Genomic DNA, 27,707 nt, shown 5'->3' with positions numbered 1-27,707 from the left:
CCAAGGGTGGCACAGCTGCCCCCATTTCACTGACTCCTGGAGTCTGAAGGCATGGCTGTGGCCCTGAGGCAGGGCCAGGCATGTAGCTGCCCCACCTGCCCCTCTGCAGTGTTGTAGGGAAGAGTCAAGTCAGACAGGAAGGCCTGGGGCTGATAGCACCAGCAGGAAGGAATGCCATCCCAGTGAGCGAGTGGGGCCCAGGGGCAACGTCACGGTAGTCCCGCCCTCCTTGCTGTCACAGGTGCAGCCTGTCCTCTCCTTCCCCTGACCAGCCCAGCGTCCACACAGTCTACACAGAGCTCCCCTTGCTGCCCAGACAAGCTGAAGGACCACAGGTAATGGGACATGGGGCTGGGTGAGCAGTGGGGTGGAGTGTCAGCTTTTAAGGAAATCGGGAGAAAGAGTGTCCTCAATGGGCTTGATATTGTGTGGTTCCTTGGTGGACCTTGGTTTGAGTCCCAGCACTGCATCTTCCTAGCTGTGTGAGAACCTGTCTCTACTTCAGGGGAGGATGACAAATATTCACCTTCCTGGGTTGTGTTGAGGTTTCCACCCGCCTATACTTGGCCATGGTAGGTGACCAGCTCCCATTTCTGTTGCCAACTTGCTGCAAGACTTTCAGAAAAGCCCTTGACCTCTCTGAGCCTCAGTTTCCCTACTTGTAAAATGAAGGGTCCAGCTAGATCTCTGAAGGCCCCTCACACCCTCACTGTTATGGAACCTAACAGCTTAGGAGGGGAGGGGTGTTCCCGCAAATGTCTCAGCCTCTGCACCACCATCAGTGACTACAGGCAGCTGCCCCTCTCTCTGCCCCTCCTGGAGGAAGCCACCCTGGGCTGCCAGCCAGGTTTGGGAGACTTGGGAGGAAGAAGTCAGCCGTCCCCTGCCTCCAGCTCAAAGGCACCCCCAGGGAGGATATGCCAGAGAGCTGGGCAATGGGGAGGGGGCCCTGCTGCCTGTCGGGGGCTCAGGCACAGGTGGTGTGGCCCAAGGGGAGGGGGGCTTGGCAGACCTCTCAGAGCTCCCCCCACCCACCCCCGTAGGCTGTCATCCTTGTCCTAGAGCCACCTCTGCTCAGAGCACCCTGGCTTTTAGGCCTCGAGCCAACCTAGTTTCCTTTTAAGGGGGATGAGAATGATTATGGTCTTGTGCTTATTATTTTCTTCTGTTTTGTTAAGAAACTGCCCAGAAGAGTTCAGAGCCCTAACTAAGGAGTCAGGAGTGTGTGTTAGTGGGAGTGGTGGGGAGTGAACTCAAGCTAGTGTAGCCCTAGAGCACCAGGTTACTTTTGCTGGGAAATCCTCCTTGTGAAAAGGATCAGAGAGAGAGAGATCTCAAGTGCTGGCTGCACGTCAGGGACCATGCTGGGCCTGCCCTGCACCCTTCCTTATTTCACTTTCACAACAATCCTGTGGGTGGAGTCTTTCCTTTTTCTTTCTTTCTTTCTTTTTTTTTTTAAATAACAGATTTACTGAGATGTAATTCACTACTATAAAATTCACCCTTTAAAAGTGTATAATTCAGGGCCAGGCGCCATGGCTCACCTATGTAATCCCATTACTTTGGGAGGCTGAGGCAGGTGGATCACTTTGAGGTCAGGAGTTCGAGACCAGCCTGGCCAACATGGTAAAACCCCGTCTCTACTAAAAATACAAAAATTAGCCAGGCGTGGTGATGCGCACCTGTAATTCCAGCTTTTCCATTTTTGGCTGTTATGTGTAATGCTGCTATAAACATTCATTACAAGTCTTTGTTCGGATATAGGTTGTCAATTCTCTTGCGAATATACTAGGGATTGGAATTGCTGGGTCATGTAGTAAATCTTTTTTAACCTCTTGAGGAGCTGACTAACTGTTTTCCAAAGTGACCACCATTTTACAATCTGACCAGCAATGTATGAGGGCTCCAGTTTCTTCGTACCCTCACCAATACTTGTTAGTGTCTGTATGTCTCATCGTAAGCCACCCTAGTGGGTGTGAAGGGGTATCTCATGGTGGTTTTGATTTGCACTTCCCTAATGACTAGTGATGTGGAGCATCTTTTTTTTTTTTTGAGACGGAGTTTCACTCTTGTTGCCCAGGCTGGAGTGCAATGGTGCGATCTCAGCTCACCACAACCTCTGCCTCCTGGGTTCAAGTGATTCTCCTGCCTCAGCCTCCCGAGTAGCTGGGATTACAGGCACCTGCCACCATGCCTGGCTAATTTTGTATTTTTAGAAGAGATGGGGTTTCTCCATGTTGGCCAGCCTGGTCTCGAACTCCCGACCTCAGGTGATCCGCCCGCCTCAGCCTCCCAAAGTGCTGGGATTACAGGCATGAGCCACCGCACCCAGCGATGTGAAGCATCTTTCTATGTGCTATTGACTATTTCTGTGTCTTCTTTCGAGAAACGTCTATTCGAATCCTCTGTCCGTTTTTAAACTGGATTATTTGTCACTGTATGTTGAGTTGCAGGCATGCCCATTTTTCCAACTAAGGATTCTGAAGCTCTGAGAATGGATGTGACACACTCCAGGTTTCAGAGTCAGTGAGGGGCAGAGGCGGGAACTGAAGATCTAGGTCTGTCTGATGTTCAAGAGAACTGACAAGCTCTTGTGCTGGATGCTACCTTTTTGTTTCTTATTGTCAGTTGTGTGTGTGTATGTGTGTGTGTGTGAGAGAGGAGTGTGTATGTGTGTGGTGTGTGTTGTGAGAGACAGAGTGTGTGTGTGTGTGAGAGAGAGAAAGAGATAGAGAGAGAGAGAGAGGGAGGTGGGTAGAAACAGAGAGAGAGAAAGATGGGAAAGAAAGAAACAGAGACTGAGATTCCAGGCTGTGGGAGAAGGGACCCGCCTGGCTCTGTCTAGCTGGGCACCCACCTTGGTGCTTTGGTGTTTGACTCAACACTACACCAAGTTAGGACGATGCGAGCCAGGGAAAGAATTTTATGAGTTTTAGGTTTCTTCCTATTAATCTTCAAATGTGTCAGTGGAGCCTCAAAAAAGTTTTATGGAAGGCAAACTCCCCGCTAGTTTTCCTTGTCCCTAAATCTGGAACAAATTATCTGATTAGACCCAAAAACCCCAAACCAGGACTAGCATCCCCTAGTATCTAGCTTGGTCTGAGGATCTAGAGCAGCACTCATCTGACTTTTTGATTGCACAATCTTCTCAAGAAGAATGCTGTTGGCACCCCCAGCATATACATATGCATAGATATGTACATGTATATACAAGTATGGTGGCCGTTAGCTGATGTCTCAGGGCCAGTGTACGCCCAGAATGAATTTCAATCACCAATGATAGTGGGTGGAAATCCACCTTTCAAATTGTTTCTCATTATTATTTCAGGAACTCAAATACGATTGTATTTGAGTTTGAGTTTGTATTTGTTTCTCGTTATTATTGTGTATTTTGAGTTTGTGTTTATTTCTCATTATTTCAGGAACTCAAATACACAGGAAACAATTGTTTCATGTGTGAGACTCCTTTCCATTGCTCTTTCCAATGTGGTCATGCAGCTAAACTAAGAGTAAGGACAAGTCTGTCCCACACTTTTCCTGTTGCTTGTTTGTACTTTCATGATTAGGGTTATCTCCATCCGCGGTTTCTTTGCAGAGACTCTTTGAAGTCAACAAGAAGGGGGCTGATTCAGTGAAAGCTGTTTCATTTGAGCCTCAAATTAACCCAACTGGGCTCCTGCACGCCACAATATATGGCAATAGTCTGGATGTAGAGAAAAGGAAGACGTGGCCACAATCAACCTGTCTGCCTTGTGGGGCTCCCCACTGGCCTCTGGGAGCCCCACTTAATAGACATGACATGTGGTGTCTGACATATGAGCCAAGGGTGCACATCAGGGCGAAACTATATACTATTAACTATTTTTAGTTAAAAATCACATAGAAATCGATAAATTAATATTTTCCTCCTGTACTTTGGAGAGAATTGCTTGAGACACTAATAGGTTCTGAGCTAAGAACATCTAAGCCAACCCTTGCCACTCCTCAACTTGCCACCTCACCTGGCAACGTGCTCAGGACAACCCCAAAGCTGTTGTCATTTTTAGAATATTATTTTTTATATTGAGGCCAGGTGCAGTGGCTCAGCACAACACTTTGGAAGGCCAATCCCGACACTTTGGGAGGCTGAGGCAGGAGAATTGCTCAAGGTCAACAGTTCAAGGCTGCAGTGAGCCATGATTGCTCCACTGCACTTAAGCCTGGGTGACAAAGTGAGACCCTGTCTCTAGAAAAGAAGAAAGAAAGAAAGAGAGAGAGAGAGAGAGAGAAACAGAAAGAAAGAAAAAGGAAAGAAAAGAAAAGAATAGAAAAGAAAAAAAAGAAAAGAAAAGGAGGGAGGGAAGAGAGAGGAAAGAAAGAAGGAAAGAAGGAAGGAAAGGAAGAAAGAAAGGAGGGAGGGAGGGGGAAGGAGAGAGAGGAAGGAAGAGAAAGAAAGAAAGAGAAAAAGAGAAAAGGAAAGAAAAAAGAGAAAGAAAGAAGGAAAGAAAAAAGAAAATTCTTTTATATATTGAAGTTGGCAACTTCTCTGGTGACTTCCTCAAGTACTGACCTTTCCTTCTGAGCTCACAGCCCTACCTGCTCCCCATGTCCTGGAGTCCTGGAGTAGTTCTGCAGAGACTTGGGGTCAGTGACTAGGCCCATCCATGTGGAGCTCATCCCTAGGTCAAGTGCCCTGCTCCCCAAGCCACTTCTCTTGGGTGTAGTCTCTGTACCCGCTATATCCTCTGGATTCTCTTTGTCTGTCCAGAACTTATTCTATGCGGGACCCAGGAGTAAACCCAGGATGGAGGATTGGGGATGGTGGGATGTGGGCCACCTTCTTCACCGTAGACTCTGTGCTTCTGTTAATGTCACCTAAGGATATGCTAGCTTTGCTCTGTAGCTATATCACCTTGTTGGCTTATATTGCCACTTTAACAAACATTGGTTGTGCACCTACTATGTGCTAGACATGCTAGACAACAACCTAGATGCTTGCACTATTTTCTTTCCTTCCAGATTATCTTTTTAAAATCTTAGATCTTTCTGTATAAACAGCCTCCACACAGAGTCCAACCATCCTCTTTCTGTACAGCCATTATTTTGTTTTGTTGTTGTTGTTGTTGTTGTTGTTTTTAGACGGAATCTTGCTGTGTCGCCCAGGCTGGAGTGCAGTGGCACGGTCTCGGCTCACTGCCAGCTCTGCCTCCTGGGTTCACGCCATTCTCCTTCCTCAGCCTCCCGAGTAGCTGGGACTACAGGTGCCCGCCACCACGCCCGGCTAATTTTTTGTATTTTTAGTAGAGACGGGGTTTCACCGTGTTAGCCAGGGTGGTCTCGATCTCTTGACCTGATGTGATGAAAGAGCCAGCCTTGCCCTGTGTGGCTCCATGACCTGTGCAAATTCCTCTCCATTTCAGGGCCTCAGTTTCCTCTTCTGTAAAATACGACAATAATCTCCAGTCTGCCTCCCTCCTGGTTGTGTGAGAGTCAAGAGAGCTGGGAGAGGAGAGTGCTGTGAGGCTGTGATGGCTCAGTGTGCTCTGTCAGCCCTCCTGCCCTGGGCCCAGGCCCTGTGACAGCAGGAGCTCAGGAAATCTGGACTCACCTGAAGGGGAAATCCAGTTTAGCAGGACCCGTGGGTATAGAGGCCCTGGCACCACCCATGACTCAGCAGGGCTGGGCTTTTTGCAGAAAAGTGCCAGAAAGTCAGGCATTTCATTTCCTTGTAGGATCAGCCTTGGATGTGGGGGCCACCTGAGGTGGTGCTAGAGGCCTCTAACCAGGGGGCAGCTGGGGCATGAAGCTTCTCTGTTGGGGTAGGGGTCAGATTTGAGTCCATCTATAAGCTGGGAGACCTTGAACAAGTCTCTTCCTCTACCTGAGCCTCATTCTCTCCCTATGTTAAATAAGACCTGTGTGGAGGCCGGGTGTGGTGGCTCATGCCTGTAATGTCAGCACTTCGGGAGACCAAGGCGGGAGGATCACTTGAGCCCAGGAGTTCAAGAGCAGCCTGGGCAACATAGTGAGACCCTATCTCTACAAAAATATAAAAACTAAAAAATTAGCTGGGTGTGGTGGCAAATGCCTGTAGTCCCAGCTACTTGGGAGATTGAGGTGGGAAGATCACTGGAACCCAGGAGGTTGAAGCTGCAGAGCCGTGATCATGCCACTGCACTCCAGCCTGGGTGATAGAGAGAGACCCTGTCTCAAAAAAAAAAAAAAAAAGAAAGAAAGAAAAAAGGCAAAAAAGAAAAATGGGTGGAGGAGGAATAGACAAGGACATTGAAAGGAGAAACAGAGCCATGTCGGGTCTTCCCTCTGTGATGGTTCCATTCCTCCCCTTCAGTGTGCTAAAGACCTGCCCAAGGAAGTTCCCTTGGCTATGGGAACAATTACTCGAGGCTCCATCAGTAGCTAAATATAAGCCAAGTCAGCTTATTTGCATAACACTCTGATGACTGTTAGTGTGTCCTCTTTCCTGGTGCCAATGTCAGGGTCCTGAGAAGAGGAGCCAGCATCACTCCTTTAGTCTCCCAACATGGGCTTAGCAACCAACTACCCTGGCTTAACCACTTACTATGTGGTCCTGGACAAGTTTCTTTCTTTCTTTTTTTTTTTTTTTTTTGAGACAGAGTCTCGCCCTGTCGCCCAGGCTGGAGTGCAGTCGTGCGATCTCAGTTGACTGCAACCTCTGCCTCCCGGGTTCAAGTGATTCTCCTGCCTCAGCCTCCCGAGTAGCTGGGATTACAGGCCTGCAACCACCATGCCCAGCTAATTTTTGTATTTTTAGTAGAGACTGTGTTTCACCATGTTGGCCAGGATGGTCTCGATCTCCTGACCTTGTGATCCGCCCGCCTCGGCCTCCCAAAGTCCTGGGATTACAGGCATGAACCACCGTGCCCGGCCAGTCCTGGGCAAGTTTCTTATCCTCTCTGTGCCCCAATATTCTGACCTATAAAATGGGCACAGCCCTAGTGAGCCTTCATAGGTTTGTGGTGAGGAATAGATTAGTTAACACAAGTTAACTGTTAGAACCTTGCCTGGCAGATAGTAGGCACTTATAGCTGCTTGTTATCATCATTTTTCCTTTGTTCCCGGCTCTGTACAGGGTATGGGTGACACAGAAATGAATCAGCCTTAGTCCCTACTTAGGCTGCATTCATGATCTAGTGAAGGAGACAAAGCCTGGATGGTGGTACATGCTTGTAGTCCTACCTACTCAGAAGGTTGAGGCGGGAGGATCACTTGAGTCCAGGAGTTCAAGGCTGCAGTGAGCTGTGATTGCACCACTGCACTTTAGCCTGGGTGATAGAGAGAGACCTTGTCAAAAAAACAAAAGCTAGGGATAGTGGAGGGAGTAAGGTTAGGGGAGTGGGGAATAGAGTTGATGGGTATTGTTTAGGCAATCGAAAGAGTACTTCATGAGGGAAGTGGGTTTTGACCTGTGCTTGGAAGGTCAGATGCAATTTTGACATTAGGAAAGAATGGACTAAGCCAAAAGTGCTGTGTGTGACCAGGACACAGAGCAGGATGGAGATGAGACTGGAAAAAGAGCTCATCACTTTGTAAACTTCGGTCTATCTGACATCAGCCAGCAGCTCTCTTTCCCCCACGTGGCTCTACAACTCTTCCTCTACTCTAGCTGAAATGCCTTCATTAGAGATGATCTCAGCCAATGAATATGTACTAGTCACCTGTTGCGTGCAGAGAACCCTGTTCAAAATAGAAATATGCCCTGGAGGCTTCTGCTGTCAGTCATTCCATCTCGATATCGATGCATTTTAATGGCTAGTGACTTCCTAATGCCTAGCTGAATTCTGCTCTGAGAAATGGGAAGTTTTATTCTAGAAAAGTGTAGGCCAGGCGCAGTGGCTCACGCCTGTAATCCCAGCACTTTGGGAGGTCAAGGCAGGCAGATCACAAGGTCAGGAGTTCGAGACCAGCCTGGCCAATATGGTGAAACCCCGTCTCTACTAAAAATACAAAAATTAGCCAAGCATGGTGTGGCACCTGTAATCCCAGCTACTCTGGAGGCTAAGGCAGAAGAATCACTTGAATCCAGGAGGCAGAGGTTGCAGTGAGCTGAGATCGTGCCACTGCACTCCAGCCTGGGCGACAGAAGCGAGACTCCATCTCAAAAAACAGAAAAAAAAACGGGTAATGGAGTCTGGGGCCTATGAGATGAGGGATGATCAGGGATGGGACTGGACACTGAATGTCCAAGGGTAAGAGGAGGCCTGTAGAGGAGGAAACACACATTCACAATGGCCCTGCTGACTGTCCTGCCATTTTCACATACTATAAGGTAAGCACTATTACTGTCTCCGTTTTACAGATGAGAAACCCAGGGCGCAGTGAGGGATTAAGTAACTAGCCCGTGCTTCCATCGCTAGAAGAGGCAGAGACAGGATTCCAACCCAGGCAATCTGGCTCTAGGACACAGGGGAGGAGGCTTCCTGCCAAGGTCTTGTGGTAGATTCTCTAGACATTCTCAAATGGGGGGTGATGTTTGCCCCACAGCAGGGGTCATTTGGCAATGTCTGGAGACATTTTTATTGTCATAGCTGAACAGGAAAGTGCTACTGGCATCTGGGAGGAGGCTGCTAAACATCTCACAATGTGTTACCCCGTCCTAAATGTCAGTCGTGTTGAGGCTGAGAAACATGGTTTAAATGAGTCAGAGGCTGGCCACAGTGGCACGTGCCTGTAGTCCCAGTTACTCAGGAGGCTGTGGTGGGAGGATTGCCTGAACCCAGGAGTTCAAGACTAGACTGGGTGATATAGCAAGACCTCTGTCTCAAATAAAAAAGTAAAAAATAAATGAGTCAGAGACTAGTAAATCTACCTCCTCTCAGATTTAAGGTCTCAGCCTCAGAGCTGAGAGAAGAAGAAATAGGGCAAGGAATCAGAAGGAAGCCTGCACTTCCTGGCTCAGCTGCTATAACAGAGACTCATAGCACATGGGCTCCATTAAAAGAAACTTCTTTCCTGTGCACGTAGCTGTCAAGAGGTGGCAGGTGGCTCCGTGTGTGAGGCCGGCCGGGGCTCAGGACTCCCTTGCCTTTTTGCTTAGTCATTCCTGGATGTTGGCCATGTTTGTGGGATTGGAGTTGGTTCCCCAACTTCAAATCTGCATTCCTGTCAAAATTGTACCTAGGCTGGACATGGTGGCTCACACTTGAATCCCAGCACTTTGGGAGGCCAAGGTAGGAGAATTGCTTGAGCCCAGGAGTTCAAGACCAGCCTGGGCAACATAGAGACACCCTGTTTCTACAAAAAAAAAAAAAAAAAGACAAAGAAAAAAGGATTGTGCCTGACTTTTCAGGCACAGATAAAAACTGATTTCCTTCATGAAGCCCCCTGCTAGTTGTCTAACCAATACCCACCACCCCGATTCCCCACTCCCTTAGCCCTCCTCCCTCCACTACCCCGGCCTTCTTGCTTGCCAACAGAACTACCATTATTTTGTTAATTATCTGTCTTATTCCTTTGAATGTTGAGTGTTTGTCTTTTTCTTATTTATTTGCCAAGCTCTTTGTATATTAAGATATTAACTAAGGTGATATTAACTACTGATTATTGTTATTCCTCCAGGAAAAGCCATGGAGACTTCAGCATCCTCCTCCCAGCCTCAAGACAACAGTCAAGTCCACAGAGAAACAGAAGATGTAGACTGTACGTTTGCCTTCTCTGACCCTCTGGGCAAAACCACATGGGAGGTGGAGTCCAAAAGTAGAAGGGACAGAAGAAGACCCTGCTCAGCTCACGTTGCACAGGGCCTCAAATCACAGCTGAAATGGGGAAGTAGTGGTTTTACACACATGCACACACACATTTGCATGGTCCAGTCTGTCCTCCTGTGCTGTCTAGCTATGGGGACCCTCAGCTGCTTGCCAAATCTCAAGAATCCTCTGGGGGCTTGGGTTGGCACTAGGGAGCACCCCTAGAAGGTGGAGAGGGTCCTGTGTGACCCCAGAATGGGGAATGGGAAGGTTTAGGACTTGATCATACCTCATCTTGGCTGTAATGTACAGAGGATCCTAAATTAGCAACTACTCTACAGAATCTAGCTGTCTCTGGGCAAGGCAGGGGGCTTAGAAACCCCTTTTCTGGCCGGGCACGGTGGCTCACGTCTGTAATCCCAGCACTTTGGGAGGCCGAGGCGGGCAGATCACAAGGTCAGGAGATCGAGACCATCCTGGCTAACATGGTGAAACCCCGTCTCTACTAAAAATACAAAAAATTACCCGGGTGTGGCGGCGGGCGCCTGTAGTCCCAGCTACTCAGGAGGCTGAGGCAGGAGAATGGCATGAACCCGAGAGGCAGAGCTTGCAGTGAGCCGAGATAGCGTCACTGCAGTCCAGCCTGGGCAAAAGAGCGAGACTCCGTCTCAAAAAAAAAAGAAAGAAACCCCTTTTCTGAGTCCATATTCAGATAAATCTCTGTATTGAGCCTTCCTTGAGCCCCTGGCATCTCTGAGAGCCTTGGTCTCCTGCACGTTGCATTGGCTCTAGATATTTGGGAAGATAATCCAGTCCTTCCTGGCTCTCCAAATCCAAGTAGAACCCTGGAGAGGACTGGGTGGTCCCTGGGGTGGGAAGGGTGGGAAACACTCATCCCCTGGCCTCTGTGTGCCTTGCAGATGGAGAGACAGATTTCCACAAGCAAGATGGGAAGGCTGGACTCTTTTCCCAAGAACAATATGAGAGAAACAAGTCTTCTTCCTCCTCCTCCTCTTCCTCCTCCTCCTCCTCATCTTCTTCATCCTCCTCCTCCTCAGGTATAGCAGAGATTTAAATATATGTATATTATTCAAGAAAAAGATTTACATGGGGAAATAATCCCCCATACTGGAAGTCATTGAAGTACTTGAAACTCCAATACCGTTTCTCCACATTCTCTTCTAGAGCCGATCTGTCTACATGTGCTTCTACGTACACAGTTATAATTGATCGTATAGGCAATTTTGTCCTCCATTTAAAATTTTCCCCATCTTATCCTAAGCTTTTAGCCATGTTGTTCTGTAATATCGCTGTAGCTATTTTTAATGTTTACTGAACAGCCCCTCAAGTGGCTGCGTCTCATGTAAAGTAACATTTAGGTTTATTAGAGGCACCCCAGTGCCATAGTCAAAGCGTGTGTTACAGGTTCAAATCCTGTCTTTACCACTAAGTAGCTACATGTCCTTGGGTAAACTGCTCAACCCCTGGCTGCCTCAGTGCCCTCATCTAGAAGATGGGGATGAGAGCAATATATAATACCTCATGGGATTCTTGTGAGGATTAAATTCGTTATACAGGTAAAGTCTTAGCACGTAGCACATATTAAAAGCTCTAAAAGTAATTGTTGTGTTATGGTCTTCCCCTCCCAGGTTTATCATGCTCATGAGCATCCTTGTGCGAAAGCTTTTGCCTTTTGAATTTTTGTGCAAATCATTCCTAAGTATTGAGTCCTTGCAAGTACTTTAGTGGGTTTAGAGGAACAACATCCAATAGCATCTTTTTTTTTTTTTTTTTTTTTGAGACAGAATCTTGCTCTGTTGCCCAGGCTAGAGTGCAGCGGCGTGATCTTGGCTCACTGCAACCTCTGCCCCCTGGGCTCAAGCGATTCTCCTGCCTCAGCCTCCCGAGTAGCTGGGATTACAGGCACCCACCACCATGCCTGGCCAAATTTTTGTATTTTTAGTAGAGATAGGGTTTCTTTATGTTGGCCAGGCTGGTCTTGAACTCCTGATCTCAGGTGATCTGCCCACCTCGGCCTCCCAAAGTGCTGGGATTATAGGGGTGAGCCACTGTGCCTGGCCTCCAATAACATCCTGATTACAAATAACCACATTATTCTCCAAGAAACAGCAGAATGTTCTTTCATTTGTATTCTTTTAATTCAAAATATGAGGCTGAATTTATAGTAGGAGCACCAGCAATATTTATTGAATGCTTACTCTGTGCCGGGAACTGTTGTAAGCACTTGCATGTAATAACTCAATTCTCACAGCAACCCATAAAGGAAGGTACTATTATTATTCCCAGTTTACAAGTGAGAAAACTGAGGCACAGAGAGGCCAACTGACCTGCTCTAAGAGAGCTCAGTAACCAACTTGGGATTCCCCGGAGGTCTTTGTGGGATCCGGGAGGCTAATCCTCCTCAACCAGAGCTCCTGCACTATGATCTCTTTTATGCCGTGGGCTTGAGCTTAAGACTTTATTTAATGAAAGTTCGCTGGGCTGGAAGGAAAAAAAAAAAAAGCTCTGGTCTTATGTCCTCATGTTGCAAATGCTGAGACCAAGGCCCAAAGCCACAAAATCAATGATCATTTCAGCAGGGGAGGGAGAGTGGTCGGTGGATCCTGTGGGTTTGTTTGTAGCCAGTCTCCTCATGGCACTGGAAAGGAAGCCATCTCCCCATTTAAAAACAAAAAATGAGAAAACACACAAGCCCACCATGTATGAGGTTTGGCTCTGGAAGAAGAGCTTCCAGGTGCAGGCAGGGGGCTGTTTGTTGCCTGTCCTTTTGTTTCTCCTCCCTGGGCAGAAAGGAGTGTTCCGTCCTCTGGTTCTGGTTGTCCCTCAAGGAGTGCTGCTCCTCCGAAAATGTCCCCCATGTGACCATAATCCCTGGCACCCAGACACCCTGGAGTCTCCACCTCACACATAGGACTGGCTGAAATTAGCCAAATGGAGTGCTAAGAGAAAGCAGCAGGAGAAAGCCAGAGTCCTAGAAGCATAAAGACAGGCTGACATTCAGGATCCTGGTCCCTGATCCTACCGTGACTGACCTGCTGCCAGAACATAGCTGCCTATTTTTCAGGCCCGGACAGTGACCCGTTACCCTAGAGGCCCCAAGCCTGGGTGCCTCACTGCAGCCCTGCCGTCCTCACATGCAGGACCCTCACTCATAGTCACATCCACCATCTCTCTCCCACATACCTGTTTTAATCCAGTTATTTTTAGATGAAGTTTTGTTTTCAACTGTAAAAGATTACACACAGTGTACACACACAGGTACACTGTAGAAAATATAGAGCATATAGGGAAACAGAAAATATGAGAAAACAAATCATCCTTTGCCCCATTACCCAGAGATAACCACCCAAAACATATTAGTGTATTCCTTACATTTATTTAACAAACATTTACTGAGCACCAAATATGTGCCAGTCTTTGTGATGGGTACTAGGGACACTAGCAATCAACAGTGAATCTTTCTGCCGTGGTTATTATTATTATTTTTTTAATTTATAAAGAAAAGAGGCTGGGCACAGTGGCTCACTCCTGCAATTCCAGCACTTTGGGAGGCCGAGGCGGGCAGATCACCTGAGGTCAGGAGTTCAAGACCAGCCTGGCCAACATGGTGAAACCTCATCTCTAATAAAAGTACAAAAATTAGCCAGGTGTGGTGGTGGGCACCTGTAATCCCAGCTACTCGGGAGGCTGAGGCAGGAGAATCACTTAAGCCGGGGAGGCAGAGGTTGCAGTGAGCCGAGATTGCACCACTGCACTCCAGCCTGGGTGACAGAGTGAGACTCCGTTTCAAAAAAAAAGAAAAAGAAAAAGAAAAGAGGTGTATTTAGCTCACAGTTCTGCAGTTCGGGTAACTTTTTAAATAACTAAATCAGAGAGCATATACAAAAATAGTCTTCATTTTAAACAGCATATATTCCATAATACCTTTTATTTAAAAAATTGTATTAGGCTGGGCACGGTGGCTCACGCCTGTAATTCCAGCACTTTGGGAGGCCAAGGTGAGTGGATCACTTGAGTCCAGGAGTTCGAGACCAGCGTGGGCAACATGGGGAAATCCCATCTCTACTAAAATACAAAAAATTAGCTGGGCATGGTGGCACATACTTATAACACCAGCTACCCAGGAGGCTGAGGCGTGAAGATCACTTGAGCCTGGGAGGTCAGGGCTACAGTAAGCCCTGATTGTACCAATGCACTTCAGCCTTGGTGACAGAGTGAGACCCTGTCTCCAAAAAAATTGTATTATGAATATATCACAGAGAAAGCTAAAACAATGTTCATTCACACATTGATGGCAGTTGTCTCTAGCTGATAAAATTTGGAGTAATTGCCAGGTGCGGTGATGCACACCTGTAATTCCAACACTTTGGGAGTCCAAGGTGGGTGGATCACCTGAGGTCAGGAATTCACGACCAGCCTGACTAACATGGTGAAACCTCGTCTCTAGTAAAAAAAAAAAAAAAAAAAAAATTAGCCGGGTGTGGTGGTGCACGCCTGTAATCTGAGCTACTTAGGAGGCTGAGACAAGAGAATCGCTTGTACCTGGGAGGTGGAGGTTGCAGTGAGCTGAGATCACACCACTGCACTCCAGCCTGGGCAACAAGAGCGAAATTTCGTCTCAAAAAAAAAAAAAATTGGAATAATTTTTACTTTATTTTCTATATTTCTTTATTTTGCAACATGCATTATCTTTTTAGCAATAAAAAGTCATTTTTTGCACTGATGAATATTTGTAAAATATAGAAAAGAAGAAAATAGAAGTCACCCAAAATCCTCTCTCCTGAGATAAACACCACCGTTGTTATTTTGTTGAGCTTCCCAATCCCTCTTCCTCCTTATCCAGTTGAGATCACAGATGCACTGATGTTTAAGCACAATTAATTTGGTTTCCTGGAATTTTTTAAATTGACCCATGACTGACTGGGAGGTCCCCACGGTCCTGTCTTGGGATAAAGGAGTCTTCTGGACCTGGAGCCGGAAACTCCTAGACCTGAATTCTTGGAATGCTGACTGGCCAAAGAGCACAAATGACAACCATTTTCAAGTCTTGATCAAGCTCCTGTTCCTAGCTGGGCACCCTTGCAGGGTGGAGAACCCAGGTCATGTCCTTCAGGAGATGAAATGGTTGGAGAGAGGCACATCACGAGACCGCTGGCCCTCATGTCCACTGAGTCAAGCACAGACAGCTGATGCTATAGAAACCCCAGCAGGGAAAGGCAAGACCAGTGTGAGCTGGGGCAGTTGGCAAAGGCTTTCTACAGGAGGTGTGACATCAGCTTAAGCTTCTCAATAACACAGACAAACAGGAAGGATATTCCAGGTGGGTGGGAGACACAGCAAACAGCCAGAGCCAGCATGATGGGTGGGGAAACAGAGATGACACAGCCCCTGCACTTGGTGGGATGGAAGCCATCTCAGTACTATGATGCCTCATGGGACCTTGTCTTATCTTCATGGAAGTCTTATGAAGTAGGCAAGGCAGAAGCAGAAATATTATGTAGACACGAAATCAACAGAAATATTAAGGGATTTGTGCAAAGTCACACCTAAAGTGAGTGGCAGGTCTCCTACCTCCAGTCCCCAAATCAGAGTTCCTCCCACCAAACCACACTCTTCTCATAAACTAAATTCTGAGAATGGCCACCAGAATGAACGCATTCCCAGCTTGTTCCAGGCTGAGCTTCTCCTACAGCTTGTGTTTGTTCCCCGCAGAGAGCAATGATGAGGACCAGCAACCCAGAGCAACCGGAAAACATCGACGGAGCCTGGGGGCTGGATACCCCCACGGGAACGGCTCAGCCGGTAGGAAATAGGCCTTACCATTTTTCTTTTGCCCACTTGCTCACTGTTGAGTTTCTCAGTGGGACTGAAGTGTGATGTTCTTCACAGCATTGTTTATGGCAGGATAAAATAGGAAATAGCCTGACAGCAGCAGAATAGATAAAGGATGCTACACTCTGCCCTGGTGACAGCTCTGCTCTTCATCTATCGCTGAACTGAAAAAGAAAGACGCCAAATCATAGAATCAATTTGATCTCGTTTATGCTTTATAAAAATTCAGACATATGTGGTTATAATCAAGACTAGAAGGAAAAATGCTAAAATGTTAATAGTGGTTATCTCAGGATGGTGGAATTATAAGTGATTTTTATTTTCCCTTTTTTGAACTGTCCTATACTATAAATAATTTACAATGAGCATGTTTTATTTTTTATTTTATTTATTTATTTTTTGGAGACAGGGTTTCGCTCTTGTTGCCCAGGCTGGAGTGCAATGGCACGATCTCAGCTCACCACAACCTCCACCTCCGGGGTTCAAGTGATTCTCCTGCCTCAGCCTCCCGAGTAGCTAGGATTACAGGCATGCGCCACCATGCCTGGCTAATTTTGTATTTTTAGTAGAGACAGGGTTTTACCATGTTGCCCAGGCCTGTCTCAAACACCTGGACTCAAGTGATCTACCCACCTTGGCTTCCCAAAGTGCTGGGATTACAGGGGTGAGCCACCATGCCTGGCCGAGCATGTTTTACTTTTACAACCAGGAAATAATTTTTGCAAAAGAAATAAACAACAAATTTCATAGGAAGGAAAGAGCATGGGGAAAAGGGGTGAATTATTGCCTAGTACAGAACCTGCCACACAGAAGGTGTTTAATAAATGCTGCCCATGAGGCTAGAGCTGAGCCCTGGGTTCTATTTCTGGATATAAACATGATTAGGAATGCAGGCTTTGGCAACAGACCTGGTAGAGTTGCCACTTGGTGGCTATATGACTTTGGGAAAATAATTTAACTATTTGAGCCTCAGTGTCCTTATCTGTATAATGGGTGGGGTAGGTACTAATACCTTCTTCATAGGATGTCCGTGAGGAGCAAATGAGGTATTAAATATAAATCACTTAGTACAGTGTTGGTGCATGCTAGTGCCCAGTATATACCCACTATTAACCTGGAGCAAGGTCCAGGTCCTCTCAGGTCTTGAGTGCTTTCTGAGTGTGGTCACCTCTGGAAGTTCTGGGGGCATCAGAGAGGGCAAAGGGAAGGTACTTGTGCTGCCTTGCCTCCTGAAGACCGCCGCCACCTCACCTCCAGCACAAGGACTGTGGTACTTCTTAAGCGTCAAAGCCATGGGAGAGGGAAGTGGCCTGGATCACTGTGTTTGGGGAGTGCTGACTAAGGGGTTTGTCTCCATCCAGGTCCTGGGCATGGGGAGCCTGACGTTTTGAAGGATGAGCTTCAGCTCTATGGAGGTAATCAGTTGCCCAGTAGCTTTGGAGAAAACAATTAGACGAAGGAAAAGAGGGCTTTGCTGGGCAGAAACAAGGTCATGAGGGTGATTGATGAGCTGAAAAGTCCCAGCCAAATACAGGAGATGTGGCCAGTTGGGTGGTTATAACATTGGCAGGTGGGGAGGCGGGCATGAGATTGTCTTGGGGAAATCCTACATTTTCTGGGGTTTTTGTTTGTTTGTTTGTTTTGAGATGGAGTCTCACTGTGTCACCCAGGCTGGAGTGCAGTGGTGTGATCTTGGCTCACTGCAACTTCCACCTCCCCAATTCAGGTGATTCTCCTGCCTCAGCCTCCCGAGTAGGTGGGACCACAGGCGCCCGCCACCAGCCCAGCTAATTTTTTGTATTTTTAGTAGAGACGGGGTTTCACTATGTTGGCCAGAATGGTCTTGATCTCCTGACCTCCTGATCCGCCCGCCTCGGCCTCCCAAAGTGCTGGGATTACAGGCGTGAGCCACCGCGCCTGGCCAATTTTTTGTATTTTTTAGTAGAGACAGAGTTTTGCCATGTTGCCCAGGCTAGTCTCGAACAACTGAGCTCAAGTGATCCTCCCACCTTGGCCTCCCAAAGTGCCAGAATTACAGGCTTGAGCCACTGCACTTGGTCCTTCTTTCTTTCTTTCTTTCCTTCTTTCTTTTTTTTTTTTTGTTACAAAAACAAGTATAATCTGGTTTAGAAAAATGCGTTTAATTACTCAAGTAATTTAAAAAAGGTTTCACTGGCTATAAAATAAGATAAACCTTTATGTTTATGTGTATTTTAAAATATTTTTCTCATTAAGTAATTCATATTCACTGTAGAAAATGTAGATACATTCACTTATTCATGAATTACTTCTTTCCCCCAGACATTGGAGGTGCTTGGTAAATTACATTGCTTGAGTTCTCATTTCACGTTGTCCTTGGTATGCTCTCTGCACTCTCCGTATTGGCCCCTCTGGCCACTTTGCATATAGTGTTCAGTGTGCTGAGTGCCTATTGTCACATGCTAAGTGCCTCTTGTGGTGTTTGTGTCCTGGGGCTGCCCTGAGGGACAGGAAACTACAGAAGTCGGGGCCTGATGGTTTGAAGATCATACAAGTGCCTGTCTGCCCTTGAGGGGAAGAAGATGACAGGCTAGGAGCAAGGTCACCAGGGAACTAGAACAGGCACCAAGAACCACATGGTGAATGGTGCGGGAAGGACGCCAGGGACTGGAATAATGCAGAGGTGGCAGCTCAGGTCTGTGGGGCTCAACTCACCCTCAGCAGTCCAGACAAGTGGCTCAACAATCATGGTGGGAGCCAAGGATCGAGGTGTACAAGCCAGCTTGGCTCCCACATGCTCAGAGCCTGGTAGGTCTAGAAGCCAGCAAGATGGCATGAGCTTGGAGTTGCCTGTCTCGTCCAGAGTTCTATGGGTAAAAGGCAGCAGGTGTCATCACCTGCATCTGGATAGCCTGGAGCAGGCATGTGCAAATGGGTGGCCCATGTGGGCAGATGCTTTCTATCTGGCTCACAGAATGGTTTTTTGGGGGGCAGGGGAAGGGGAGGTTTGTTTTTCATTTTTTGTTTTTTTTGGGATGCTGTCTCACTCTGTTGCTCAGGCTCGAGTGCAGTGGTACCATCTCGGCTCACTGCAACCTCCACCTCCCGGGCTCAAGCGATTCTCCTACCTTAGCCTCCTGAGAAGCTGGGACTACATGTATGCGACACCATGCCCAGCTAATTTTTGTATTTTTGGTAGAGACAGGGTTTTACCCTGTGGCCCAAGCTGGTCTTGAACTCCTGGACTCAAGTGATCTACCCACCTCAGCCTTCCAAAGTGCTGGGATTACAAGAGTGAAGCATCGCGCCTGGCCCACACAGAAAGCTTTTTTTTTTTTTTTTGGTATTTTTAGTAGAGATGGGGTTTCACTGTGTTAGCCAGGATGGTCTCGATCTCCTGAACTTGTGATCCACCTGCCTTGGCCTCCCAAAGTGCTGGGATTAGAGGCGTGAGCCACCACACCTGGCCCAGAATGCTTTTTTAAAATTATGATTATGTGGCCAGGCGCTGTGGCTCATGCCTGTAATCCCAGCACTTTGGGAGGCTGAGGCAGGTGGATCACTTGAGGGTGGGAGTTCAAGACCAGCCTGGCCAACGTGGCGAAACCCTGCCTCTACTAAAAATACAAAAATTAGCCAGGTGTGGTGGCACTCGTAATCCCAGCTACTCAGGAGCCTGAGGCAGGAGACTTTCTTGAACCCGGGAGGCAGAGGTTGCAGTGAGCTGAGATCATGCCATTGCACTCCAGCCTGGTTGGCACAGTGAGACTCTATCTCAAAATAAATAAATAGATAAATAAATATTATAAATATATAATATTTATAATTTATGTTATATAATATATAAGTATATTATATATAAATTTATATATATTATATATATATAAAATTATGATTGTGAGAGCCAGACATGGTGGCTCACACCTGTAATCCCAGCTACTTGGGAGGCTGAGGCAGGAAGATTGCTTGAGCCCAAGAGTTTGAGACTGCAGTGAGTCATGATTGCGCCATTGCCCTGCAACCTGGATGACAGAGAGAGAACCTGTCTCTAAATAAATAAATTTTAAAAATAAAATTATGAATGTGAATATATTTCATCAATTCTACACCACATTTTTTTCACATTTGAATATTTCTGAAATCAGGATGCATCTTAAAAATCACTGGCAAAGTTAGGCATAGTAGTTCATGACTATTATCCCAGCACTTTGGGAGGCCAAGGTGGGAGGATTGCTTGAGCCCAGGAGTTCAAGACCAGCCTGGGCAACATAACAAGACCCTGTCTCTATTAAAAAAAATCACTGGCAGCCAGACATGGTGGCTCATGCCTGTAATCCCAGCACTTTGGGAGGCCAAGGCAGATGGATCACGAGGTCAGGAGATCGAGACCATCCTGGCTAACATGGTGAAACCCCGTCTCTACTAAAAATACAAAAAATTAGCCAGGCGTGGTGGCGGGTGCCTGTAGTCCCAGCTACTCGTGAGGCTGAGGCAGGAGAATGGCATGAACCCGGGAGGCGAAGCTTGCAGTGAGCCGAGATTGCACCACTGCACTCCATCCTGGGCAACAGAGCAAGACTCTGTCTCAAAAACATATATATATGTATATCACTGGCAACTTACAATTGTAAATGTTAAGGGCTTTTCTTACATAGTAGCACATAAAATAATGTCATGTCTCACAAGCAATGGCATTTTGATTCATGGAGTACAAGAGTTACCAAACTTTTTTTTTTTGTTTGAGATGGAGTATCTCTCTGTCGCCAGGACGGAGTGCAGTGGTGTGATCTCGGCTCACTGCAACCTCTGTCTCCTGGGTTTGAGCGATTATCCTGCCTCAGCCTCCCGAGTAGCTGGAACTACAGGTGTGTGCTACCATGCCCAGCTAATTTTTGTATTTTTAGTAGAGACGGGGTTTCACCATGTTAGCCAGAATGGTCTCAATCTCTTGACCTCGTGATCCACCCACCTTGGCCTCCCAAAATGCTGGGATTACAGGCGTGAGCCACCGCGTGCGGCCCAAACTTTTTCATAATCGGAAAGTTTACCTGAAAACCTGGCTTCTCTGGGGAAATTGACAGACCTGTAAGAGTGGGCAGGCGTTCCTACAGCAGCTTTCTGTGGCTGGTGGGTGGTGGCTGCCCCTTTAGCTGGAACAGGAACCCTCCAGCCAGCTCCATTCCCCACCTGGCCGACTCCAGATTAAGTGGAAAGTCTCCGAGCAGGATCCACCTTCCCTGAAGCATGACTTCTCCCCCCGCAGAGGATCATGGGTATATGATCACTGATTTCCTTTCTGCGCAGATGCTCCTGGAGAGGTGGTACCCTCTGGGGAATCAGGTGAGTGTCCAGTTAGAGGAGAGAGGTCGTTGGTGCTGGTATTGAGCCAGGTCTAGGCATCACCTCTCCCCCAAGAGAGCCAGTACCTGTTGGGATACCTGGCTCTGAGAAACAGGAGCCCCAGGTCCACTTAGCCTAGGCTCATCAAGCGGGCTGGGCCAGCTGTGGCATGAAGCAGGGAGCCTGGGGAGCTTGGAAGGCTGTCCCAGCAAGACCCCAGGAGATTACAACCAGCCAGCCATCAATAGAGAGAAGGATAACTTGGGGGCTGCAGAATTCCATGGGGACATTTTTTTAGGTCACCTATAGCCTTCCCCAGGGTGGAGGCACCTGTTAAGGACCCCAAGCAGGGTTGGGCACTAATGTTGAGTTTCTTGTTTCCAGGACTCCGAAGGAGAGGCTCTGACCCAGCAAATGGTAAATACACAAGCTCAAATAGGAGAGCCAGAGCGGGTGTGGATTCCAGACGATGGGTTGGGTCCTCAGACAGCCTGAGAGGGTGGGTTAGTCCCAGCAGGGATGCTGTCGCCAGCCAGTGTCACTATGATTCGGAAGGGGGATCTCCAGTGCAGGGGAAATGGAAAGGAAGGCAGACTCGGGCCTAAGGAAGGAGGAGGAAGTCAGTGGGGGTTCCAAGGACAGCACCCCCATCTTCACAGTTTGACTGGTCCTGCAGTGAGTGCCCTCTGACCCAGGAAGATATACCCAGGATATTAATTCTCAATGAGGCAGGGAAGAGAAAATCCCACCTCCCGTCCTGCATCAAAGTTAAATACTCATCTCTCTCTTGTTCTTAAGGAGAAGTGGAGGCCTCTCAGTTAAGAAGACTGAATATAAAGAAAGATGGTAAGGAACTTGGTGTAGCAGAGCTGCTTTTTCCTGTCTGGCTAGATTTCTAGGGGTGAAATGCGGCTGGTGGCCTAGCACAGCAGTAATCATAGCCCACCTCTGTCGTGTGCCCTGCAGTTTACACATTACTCAGCTCAGAATCACCTCAACAGGGTGGGACAATGGTTCCCATTTTGCAGATATGAAAACTGAGGTTCAAGGTTGGGGAGTGGCCTTACAGCTTGTGAGTGGAGTGGCCTGAGCTTGAGCCCTGGTCCTCTGCTCTTTCTGCTATGCACAGTTACTAGGATGGTAAATACCTTCCAGGTCTTGTGGCCAGGATGGGGAGCTGGAGGTCAGCTGAGCTGAGAAAGTTGTAAGGTTAGATTAGACCAGACTCGGAAAGGAGCAGTGAAAATGGGAGCAACCTCCCTGCTCCAGGCCTGGAATCCATGGGGACTTCTAGGAGGAAGGGGAGGGCAAGAGGAAAGACCATGGTGCTCGACACAGAGATTTTTTGTAATTAAAAAAAAAAAAAAAAAAAAAGAGGCCAGGCATGGTGGCTCACAGCTGTAATCCCAATACTTTGGGAGGCCAAGATGAGAGGATTGCTTGAAGCCAGGAGTTCGAGACCAGCCTGGGCAACATAGCGAGACCTTATCTCTACTAAAAATTTAAAAAATTTGCTGGGTGTGGTGGCATGCACTTGTAGGCCTTGCTGCTTTTGAGGCTAAAGCAGGAGAATTGCTTAAGCCCAGGACTTCAAGGCTGCAATGAGCTGTGATCACACAACTGCACTCCACCCTGGGTGACAGAGCAAGACCTTGTCTCCTCTGCCCCAAAAAAGAGAGAGAAAGCAGCAGATAGTGATTGCCCACCCCTGCCTTCACAGATGAGTTTTTCCACTTCGTCCTCCTGTGCTTTGCCATCGGGGCCTTGCTGGTGTGTTATCACTATTACGCAGGTGAGGGGAGGCGCCCTGGGGAATGCGCAAGGGGGATGGCATGGGGTGGTGCAGGGGGCAGGGGCGTCAAGACCTGGAGGCTGACCATTCCCTCCCTCACTGCCCTTCCAGACTGGTTCATGTCTCTTGGGGTCGGCCTGCTCACCTTCGCCTCCCTGGAAACCGTTGGCATCTACTTCGGACTAGGTAAGCCCCTCCCCCAGCATGGACACACACACAGTCTCTTGGAGGGGTCGTGGGTAGAAATATTCATTTTCATACTCATTCAAGTATGGACCAGAGAGTCACAATCTACACTTTTTAAAAAATTTTCTGGCCAGGCGCGGTGGCTTACGCCTGTAATCCCAGCACTTTGGGAGGCTGAGGTGTGTGGATCACCTGAGGTTAGGAGTTTGAGACCAGCTTGACCAACATGGTGAAACTCTGTCTCTACTAAAAATACAAAAAATTAGCCAGGCATGGTGGCGCATGTCTGTAATCCCAGCTACTCGGGAGGCTGAGACAGGAGAATTGCTTGAACCCAGGAGTCGGAGGTTGCAGCGAGCCAAGCTCGTGCCACTGCACTCCAGCCTGGGCAACAGAGCGAGACTCTGTCTCAAAAAAAAAAAAAAAATTTCCTTATGCTCATGTTTTCTTCCTCACCACTTTCAAGGTCAATGTAAGGTCACTGGCAAAACCCTGTGGGAAAAACGGGCAGCTCCATGCAATGCAACAGCAACAGTTTAAAGTGCCAAACAGGCCGGGCCCAGGGCACACGCCTGTAATTCCAGTTACTCAGGAGATTGGGGCAAGAGGATTGCTTGAGCCCAGGAATTCGTTCAGCCTGGGCAACATAGCAAGACTCTGTCTATAAAATAAATAAATAAAAGTGGCAAACAAAATAGAACTAGCCAGATACTGAAAACAAGTTAGTTAATGGAGTTGGGAACTGAATTTGGCGAGTGAGTTTCCTGCCACTATTTCTGCTGTTCGCGGTTGTTGTTTTTAGTAATAATAACTCTAGTACCATTATCTAAGCTTAACCTGCTGCCTGAAGTTCCACCATCAGAGCTTTGTTTGCATGAGTTAGGCCCTTGTCCAGTGGTGGCCAGGTATCCCTTGTTGGGGCACAAACTTAACTTACTTTTTTCTTTGCTCCTGAGCAGTGTACCGCATCCACAGCGTCCTCCAAGGCTTCATCCCCCTCTTCCAGAAGTTTAGGCTGACAGGTAACTTTTAAAGTCTTCCTGTGTTCACTCATTTTCTCCCTAGCAGGGTCTTCATTTAGAAAGAGGCTTAGTGTACAGGAAAGAACACAGCCTGGAGGCAGAGGACCCTGGTTTGAGTCCTACCTCTGCCAGTTTACTAGCTCTGTGACCCTGGATGAGCCGTGTAGCCTCGGTTTCCTCAACTGGAAAATAGGTGTAATACTTTTCTGCTGCACAAGGGTGTTGTGAAGATCAAGTGAGGAATGGATGCAAAGGCCTGAAGTGTGAAACAGTAGAAAAATGGTCTGGTTAGTCTTCATTCTCTTATAGAACTTTACGCTTCCCCAAACACTGTCTTCTCCATGGCTGTACTTGCCTAATAGCAACTGGGGAGGTAGGCTTTAGTAATGTTACACTTGACCAATAGGAAAATGAGGCTCAGAGAGGTGGAGTGACTCGCCCACAGTCACACAGCTTTAGTGGCTGGGCTGGGCGAAAGCACATCGTCTTTCTTGACTAACAGCTCTGTGACCACCTTATGCCTCAGAATGGAGAGGCCAAGTGGCTGTGTGGCTGTGCTGGGGAAATATCTGTCTCCTTTAATGCATGTAATGAAGAAAAAGAAAACTAGCTATTATGACTGTGGGTCATTGAGACCCATGGCTTCTGGGGTGACTACATCATGCCAGCTGTGAGGGGTACTTGGGCATCTGAGGTGATGGTGGGGATGAAGCCTGGCTGCCTTCAGAATCCCATGCCATCCTGTGGTCTTTGCCTTCCAGGATTCAGGAAGACTGACTGAGGCCACTTCCAGGTGGGCAGCAGAGGCAGGCCCCGGTGTGACCACCACTGCGACCCCTGAGCCCACAAGGGCAGAGCAGCATTCTGAGAGACGCACAGGAGACCAAGCCAGACCAATAAACAGAACACTTTTCCTTCCATGTGGTCTGAATGTTGGCACCAGCCCAGGCAGGGGCATCTCATTTGGGCAGTACTGCTGTGCAACCCAGCTGCAAGGATGGAAGGCAGAGGGTGGGTGTGGGGCCTGAGGCTTCACAGTACCTGGACCAGCAGGAAGATTCTGGGAGGCCACTGCTCTCAGAGGACAGCAAGGGACCCTGAGCTCTGCAAGCTGTGATCTGTCTGGGTTCATGGTTTTTCCCAAATCCCAGGCTATCCGCGTGCGCCCTCAGGTGCTACCGAGCCATCCTGGGAGAGATGGATAGTCCACTGCTTTGAGGCAGGGAGCCACCAGGTTGGGGCCCCTTGGTGAACCTGATGCAGGTAAGATGCTGAGGACTAAAACCATTTTGTTTGCACCCAAAAAAAAAGGCAGGAAAATGATCATCAGAAACTAAATGGCAGCCAGGCATGGGGGCTCACAACTGTAATCCTAGCACTTTGGGAGGCTCAGGCTAAGGGTCGCTTGAAGCTAAGAGTTCAAGACCAACCTGGGCAACATAGTGAGACCCCCATCTCTACAATTTTTTTTTAATGACCAAATGTGGCGGTACATACCTGTACATACCTGCGGTTCCAGCTACTCAAGAGGCTGAGGCACAGGACTGCTTGAGCCCAGGAGTTCAGGGCTGCAGTGAGGTACGATCAAGCCACTGCACTCCAGCCTGGGCAACAGAGCAAGATCCTTTCTCTAAAATTAAAAAAAAAAAAAGACAAATAAAAATTGCATGTATTTGTAGTGTACAACATGTTTTGAAATATGTGGAATGGCTAAATCAAGCGAATTAACATATGTATCACCTCACATACCCTTTTTTTATGATGAGAACAGTAAAAACCTACTGTCAGCAATTTGCAAAGTATACAATACATTGTTATTAACTATGGTCACCATGCTATATGATTGATATCCTGAACTTGAACTGAGTTCTCGATGGTCACAGACATGCTGTTCTCAAAACTCAGAAGGGTAACTTCTGAGGTTTTGATTTCAAGTACTTGTATGTAACCTAATTTAACGGGAGCCCAGAGTGCACAGATCAGATATTTATTAAACATATAAATAAAACACAGTTTTCACGATAGAAGTATGAACTTACTGACTTGGGAACAATGTGGTTAGCCTCATTTTATAGGAATGATGGGTCCCTGTGGCCAGCTCTGCCACTGCCTGGCTGTGATTTTATTTTATTTCTTTCTTTCTTTATTTTTCTTGAGACAGAGTTTTGCTGTTTTGCCCAGCCTGGAGTGAAGTGGTGTGATCTCAGCTCGCTGCAACCTCCACCCCCCACATTCAAGTGGTTCTCCTGCCTCAGCCTCCTGAGTAGCTAGGATTATAGGCACCTGCCACCACGCCTGGCTAATTTTTGTATTTTTGGTAGAGATGGGTTTTCACCATATTGGCCAGGCTGGTCTCAAACTCCTGACCTCAGGTGATCCACCTGCCTCGACCTCCCAAAGTGCTAGGATTACAGGCGTGAGCCACCAATGCTGGCCCTGGCTGTGATTTTGGTCAAATCCTCCCCTCTCCCAGCCTTAATGTTCTCGTCTGTACAATGGGGAGCATAACAGTGCCCACCTCACGGTGTTATGTTGAGAACTGCATGAGATAATTACATAAAGTCTTATGCACAGACTCTAGCACATAGGTGATGCTCAATCAATGGGCATTATTACATTAGACAAGAGCACAAATCAGATCCCCTTAGGGTCAGGCATACAGAGTCAGCAAGATGTAGAAAAGTGGGGGCTGGGTGCAGTGGCTCACACCTATAATCCCAATACTTTGGGAGGCCAAGGTGGGTGGATTGCTTGAGCTCAGGAGTGTGGTAGCGTGTACCTGTGGACCTAGCTACTTGGGAGGCTGGAGTGGGAGAATCGCTGGAGCCCAGGAAGTCAAGGCTGCAGTGAGCCATGATCATACCACTGCACCCCAGCCTGGGTGACAGAGCGAGACCCTGTATCAAAAAAATAAAAATAAAAATGAAAAAAGTAGGGAGCAGGAAGAGGGGAACAGAAGAGCATATACCTGACCAAAGGGGGCAGCTTCTGTCTAGCAATTCCAGGTGAGAACACCAGCTAAGTGGGATCTGTCAGCCAAGTGAACGAAAACCACACCAGGTGCTTTAACAGAAAGAATTTAATAGAGGGACATGTTAACCAGGTGCAGGACTACTAGAAACGCAGAAAGGGACCATAGTATCACAAAGTGTAACTGAGGGAACTGCCTAGGGCTAGAGAGAAAAAGGAAAGAGGTTGTAGCTATTAGAAGTGAGAGGCTGGGGCCAGGTGTGGTGGCTCACACATGTAATCCCAGCACTTTGAGAGGCCGAGATGGGCGGATCACAAGGTCAGGAGATCAAGACCATCCTGGCTAACATGATGAAACCCCATCTCTACTAAAAATACAAAAAATTAGCTGGGCGTGGTGGCGGGTGCCTGTAGTCCCAGCTACTTGGGAAGCTGAGGCAGGAGAATGTCATGAACCCAGGAGGCAGAGCTTGCAGTGAGCTGAGATCGCACCACTGCACTCCAGCCTGGGAGACAGAGCAAGACTCTGTCTCAAAAAAAAAAAGAAGTGGGAGGCCGGGTGCGGTGGCTCAGTCTATAATCCCAACACTTTGGGAGGCCGAGGCGGGCAGATCACCTGAGGTCAGGAGTTCGAGACCAGCCTGGCCAACATGGTGAAACCCTATCTCTACTAAAAATACAAAAATTAGCCAGGCTTGATGGCGGGCACCTGTAATCCCAGCTACTTGGGAGGCTGATGCAGGAGAATCACTTGAACCTGGGAGGTGGAGGCTGCAGTGAGCCGAGATCATGCCACTACACTCCAGCCTGGGCAACAGAGCAAGACTCCGTCTCAGTAAATAAATAAATAAATAGCCGAGC

The 27,707-nt window shown here is 47.7% G+C and overlaps 1 protein-coding gene across 3 annotated transcripts; it reads left to right on the top strand.

Moving 5' to 3' along the window:
• On the top strand, window positions 1-25,900 carry TMEM40 (transmembrane protein 40). 3 transcript variants are annotated; one of them, XM_004033640.5, is made up of 12 exons: window positions 2-335; window positions 9,577-9,657; window positions 10,625-10,762; window positions 15,438-15,527; window positions 16,919-16,972; window positions 20,841-20,876; window positions 21,261-21,293; window positions 21,675-21,722; window positions 22,597-22,668; window positions 22,780-22,854; window positions 23,814-23,876; window positions 24,638-25,900. In XM_004033640.5, the coding sequence occupies exons 2-12, from the start codon at window positions 9,585-9,587 to the stop codon at window positions 24,655-24,657; spliced, it is 702 nt and encodes a 233-aa protein (XP_004033688.4). In that variant the 5' UTR covers window positions 2-335; window positions 9,577-9,584; the 3' UTR covers window positions 24,658-25,900. The 3 variants fall into 3 exon arrangements, with proteins under 3 accessions (XP_055237011.1, XP_004033688.4, XP_004033687.2); XM_055381036.2 differs by lacking the exon at window positions 22,597-22,668 and having other exon boundaries at window positions 1-335; window positions 24,638-25,873; XM_004033639.5 differs by lacking the exon at window positions 15,438-15,527 and having other exon boundaries at window positions 4-335.
• The last annotated feature ends 1,807 nt before the right edge of the window (window positions 25,901-27,707 follow it).

This window comes from Gorilla gorilla, chromosome 2 (assembly GCF_029281585.2).
Source record: "Gorilla gorilla gorilla isolate KB3781 chromosome 2, NHGRI_mGorGor1-v2.1_pri, whole genome shotgun sequence".
Classification (NCBI taxonomy): domain Eukaryota; kingdom Metazoa; phylum Chordata; class Mammalia; order Primates; family Hominidae; genus Gorilla; species Gorilla gorilla.
This window is presented reverse-complemented; position numbering and strand designations above follow the sequence as displayed.